Source organism: Cololabis saira, chromosome 17 (genome assembly GCF_033807715.1).
Source record: "Cololabis saira isolate AMF1-May2022 chromosome 17, fColSai1.1, whole genome shotgun sequence".
NCBI lineage: Eukaryota > Metazoa > Chordata > Actinopteri > Beloniformes > Belonidae > Cololabis > Cololabis saira.
In genome coordinates, this window is record NC_084603.1 from 42,493,374 (window position 1) to 42,498,618 (window position 5,245).

Below are 5,245 nucleotides of genomic sequence, written 5' to 3' on the forward strand. Positions count from 1 at the left end.
GATTGGATGAAAAGAGGGGCTATTAAATTATCAGATGAACAAAGCAACTTAAAATGAATGAGAATATTAAATACCATTTATTATGTATATATTAACAGAAATTAACATTTTCCTTCAGGAAATATGATATATGTATATGTATATATATATATATATATATATATATATATATATATATATATATATATATATATATATATATATATATATATATATATATACAAACACAAGCATTGATTAGAAAATTGTTACAAAAGTTTGTTTAATAAGTTTTGTCATCTTAGATATAAAAACCGGTTCTTTGATTTTCCATCTCAATGTTAAACAAAACTAGTGTCACTATTTGAGTAATTTATTAAACAAAAATTTACAAATATGTGTACTCATACAAATTCATTGATTTGACAGAATGTGTCAAGACAAATAATGCATACTACTTCCAAACGAACAATGTTTAGAAAAAAGTTATATCATAAATAATAGTAAAATATACACACATTTGATTAAAACAAAAACTCAGCTTTCTTCATCATCGCTGACTTTTTCTTTCCTCTTTATGATTACAAAATAAGGTATGGAACTGGTTAAGAGACATCTATTGCTGCTATTGTATTTATGGATTTTATTCCTCAGCTTAACCTGATCAGAATCAGTCAGTCTTGATGTTTAGGCCAAGCATATTCGAGAGACCAAGGGACAATTTTTCATTTTCATCTGATGTAGACATTCCAGGAGTGTCCAGGGCCAGTACAGATTTTGGCTTTTCAATTTTGAAAGTGCCCCCTCTCAGCAGAGAGGAATCTGCTGCGTCTTTGGAGGCGCTGTCAACAAGACTTGGGGTGCCATTCTTCAGAACAACGTTAGTTTTCCCTTCACTTGGTGAGACATTAGATGAGGATGCTTTTTCCTTTGCCATTTTCAATCTCTCCATGATGTTAATTTTGTCTCCTGACTTTGATGTTCCGTTAACTATTGGCAATCGGATACCTTTGCTGACAACATAATCTTTTTCCTCGGAGTCAAGCTTTGATACACCAATTGCATCAGCAATCTCTCCAATGCCGTCAATGCTGTATGCGGGCAGTCTGTGAGTTTTAAAAGTTGGGACCTCCATATCGCCCAATGATACATCAGTTTCAGAGTCAACATTATCATCTATTTCAAGACTTGGATTGGTATTTATCTCTGGAGATTTTGTTTTAGACCCTGAAAAGCTGAATCTTGGAAACTTCAAATGTGGCAATTTGGATTTCTCAAGATTGTTATCTACAGTTGGTGCACTCAGTTCTACTGAAGGAACTGAAATGTTGGCATCTGCTGTAGGTGTATTGATGTCAACCCTGGGTGTCTTCGTTTTAGCCTCACCAGAGGTCTGAACACTGGGAATTTCAACATCGGAACCTGAAAGGTCCAGCTTTGGGAGTTTGAAATGAGGCATTTTTAATTCACCAAGGTGGGGATCTAAATCTAGATCTGGTGTCTTTAACTGTGCGTCAGGTCCTTCAAGGTCAGCTTTGGGCAAGTTGATGTCCACGTGTGGAGATATCACTGTGACATCAGATGCTCCCAGTTCAGCTTTTGGAAACTTGGCATCTATGTTTGGAGCTGAAAGGTTTCCATCAATTTGTGGTGCAGCCAAAGAGAGATCTGGTGCTTTTAAGTCTACTTCAGGAGCATCCACATCAACTTTAGGTAAGTCAAGACTGGCATCAATGTCTGGAGCTTTTAGATCAACATCAGGGACTGTTAGGTCTGCTTTGGGCAGCCTTGCATCTACATCTGGACAGGACAGATCTGGTGTTTTGAGGTCAGCATCTACATCAACACTAGGTTCTTTCACTCTTGGCCCTGAGAAACCAAACTTTGGCATTTTTATTTTGGGTAGCTTGAATTTTTTAGCTGATGCATCAACATCTGGAGCTTCAATGTCTACACTAGGACCTTTGACATACGCCCTTGGTAAATTGGTGTCAAAATCAGGTGCATCAAGACTGCCGTCAATTTGTGGTGCAACCAAAGAGAGATCTGGTGCTTTTAAGTCTACTCCAGGAGCATCCACATCAACTTTAGGTAAGTCAAGACTGGCATCAATGTCTGGAGCTTTTAGATCAACATCAGGGACTGTCAGGTCTGCTTTGGGCAGCCTTGCATCTACATCTGGACAGGACAGATCTGGTGTTTTGAGGTCAGCATCTACATCAACACTAGGTTCTTTCACTCTTGGTCCTGAGAAACCAAACTTTGGCATTTTTATTTTGGGTAGCTTGAATTTTTTAGCTGATGCATCAACATCTGGAGCTTCAATGTCTACACTAGGACCTTTGACATACGCCCTTGGTAAATTGGTGTCAAAATCAGGTGCATCAAGACTGCCGTCAATTTGTGGTGCAACCAAAGAGAGATCTGGTGCTTTTAAGTCTACTCCAGGAGCATCCACATCAACTTTAGGTAAGTCAAGACTGGCATCAATGTCTGGAGCTTTTAGATCAACATCAGGGACTGTTAGGTCTGCTTTGGGCAGCCTTGCATCTACATCTGGACAGGACAGATCTGGTGTTTTGAGGTCAGCATCTACATCAACACTAGGTTCTTTCACTCTTGGCCCTGAGAAACCAAACTTTGGCATTTTTATTTTGGGTAGCTTAAATTTTCCAGCTGATGCATCAACATCTGGAGCTTCAATGTCTACACTAGGACCTTTGATATCAGCTTTTGGTGAAATAACATCAAGATCAGGTGCATCAAGACTGCCATCAATTTCTGGTGCGCCCAAGGAGAGAGCTGGTGCTTTTAGGTCTACTCCGGGTGCACCCAAATCAACTTTAGGTAAGTCAAGACTGGCATCAATGTCTGAAGCACTAAGATCAACATCCAAGTTAGAACCCTTGACTTTTGGCCCTTTAAGTTGTGGTAGTTTAAATTTAGGTGACTTCAGATTAGTATCAAGTGGTTCAATCTCAAGATCTGGACCGTTAAGGTTCACATTCGGTCCTTTGACATCAGGCATGCTGATGTCAAGGTCCTTCTCAAACCCACCACTGATTTTTGGTGCAGAAAGATTAACATCTGGTGCACCCACATCCACATCTGGCCCTTTAAAGTCCACATCTGGTACTTTCACATCAGTATCAATGTTAGCCTTCGGTCCTTTTAGTGGAAGTTTGGGTTTCTTTAAGGTGAACCATTTCGGTTTTGCAGAGGGACCATCAATATTCACATTTGGAACATCGGTATCTAATTTGGGGGCATCCAGTTCTGTTTCTGGCAGGCTGAGATCAACATCTGATGTTTTTATCTCTCCATCAATCTTTGGAGCTAAGAGATCCAAGTCAGGTGTTAAAGCCCCGGCATCTAAATCAACATCTGGACCATTAACCTTTGGTTGTGAGAGAGACCATTTTGGCTTTTTAAAAGTGGGCAATTTGAACTGAGCAGATGGGGTATCAGTGTCTACATTCAGAGTTGGAGCATTAATATCAGCTTTGGGTAAATCCAGCTCACCATCAATTTCAGCTTTTGGGCCATGAACTTTTGTTTTTTTCCATTTCAGATGAGGCCAGTTTATTTTTCCTGAAGGGGCATCAGCGTCAAGATCTGGGCCATTAATGTCTAAATCAGGACCATCAAGGCCAGCTTCTGGAAGATTCAGCTCAGCATCTAGATCTAAGTCTGCATTTGGACCTTTAAGTTTAGGCTTCTTCCATTTCAAATGAGGCCAGTTGATTTTGCCAGAGGGAGCTTCCACATCAATGTTTGGAGAGTTAATGTCAATGTCAGGGACATTTAGATCACCCTTGACTTTTGGAGCAGTGAGCTCCATATCTGGTGTGTTAACATTTGCATCTAAGTCCAGATCAGGTTTGGAGCCATGAAATTTTGGTTTCTTCCACTTCAAATGAGGCCAGTTGATCTTACCAGATGAGGCATCCACATCAAGACCAGGGGTTTGAACGTCTACATCAGGGCCTTGGATGTCAACATCTGTTGCATTTAGGTCCGCACCAATCTTTGGTGTGGAGATACCGAGATCAGGTGCTGACAGGTCAGCATTTTTACCTTTACCACTTTTCCATTTTAAATGGGGCCAGTTGATTTTTTCTGAAGGTGTTTTAATATCAGCATTTGGGGTTTCTAAGTTTACATCAGGACCTTTCATACTCCCTTTTGGCTCTTTCAGGTCCAGATCTGGACTTGCAACATGGAGCTTTGGGGCAGACATATTGAAGTCAGGTGTCTTCACATTCCCGCTGACAGAAGGGATTTCTACGTTTTCAGACACATCCAGCTCGGCTTTTGGTGTTTCAATCTGAGGCAGAGCAAAGTGTGGCATTGTGAATTTTGGGGCCTTTTTTGGAAGGTCTCCATTGAGAATGGGACTGCCTATTTCTCCCCCATTTCCATGTGCAAAATGTATCTTCCCATTCGGGCCGTCAAGGGAGATTTTTGGTGCCTCAGCTGATGCACCCAGCGACAAATCCTTCTCTAGGAGTTTCTGCAAATAAGTAATCAGAAAAAAACTAAATTAACATATATTTCAGCTCATGCATTTGAGAAAAGAAAACTGAATCCACTGAAGAGTGACTTTGACTGCAGTAATGCCTGGCTATCAGCAATACGTCCCACTCCTGTAGCACTTGCTTTGATACCAGTATAGAGCCACTTCCCTCAAGTAAAACAAAAGTTTCCTGTTTTGTATACAGGACTGTCTCAGAAAATTAGAATATTGTGTTAAAGTTCTTTATTTTCTGTAATGCAATTAAAAAAACAAAAATGTCATACATTCTGGATTCATTACAAGTCAACTGAAATATTCCAAGCCTTTTATTATTTTAATATTGCTGATTATGGTTTATAGTTTAAGATTAAGATTCCCAAAATATTCAATTTTTTGAGATAGGATATTTGAGTTTTCTTAAGCTGTAAGCCATGATCAGCAATATTAAAATAATAAAAGGCTTGCAATATTTCAGTTGATTTGTAATGAATCCAGAATGTATGACATTTTTGCTTTTGTAATTGCATTACAAAAAATCACAATATTCTAATTTTCTGAGACAGTCAGAAAATTTAAAAAAAAACAGTCTGAGTCTTATAGAGTCACTTCATTCAAGTAAAAAAAAAGATTCCTGTTTTGTATATTGTATGGGTTCACATTGAATACTTTCTTTTTTTACTCAAACTGTTTGGATATAGCACAATTATAGCAGTGTATTAGCATTAACCACATCTCAAAGAAGCGATGCTG

The 5,245-nt window shown here is 39.0% G+C and overlaps 1 protein-coding gene across 1 annotated transcript in view; it reads right to left on the reverse strand.

The window, feature by feature from the left end:
- Nucleotides 1–253: 253 nt before the first annotated feature.
- Nucleotides 254–5,245, reverse strand: part of si:ch211-125o16.4 (neuroblast differentiation-associated protein AHNAK) — an 8,233-nt gene continuing 3,241 nt past the window's right edge. The window contains exon 5 of the mRNA XM_061745365.1: nucleotides 254–4,492. Coding sequence (XP_061601349.1) covers nucleotides 650–4,492 — 3,843 coding nt within the window. The 3' untranslated portion in view covers nucleotides 254–649. The remainder of the gene's footprint in view (nucleotides 4,493–5,245) is intronic.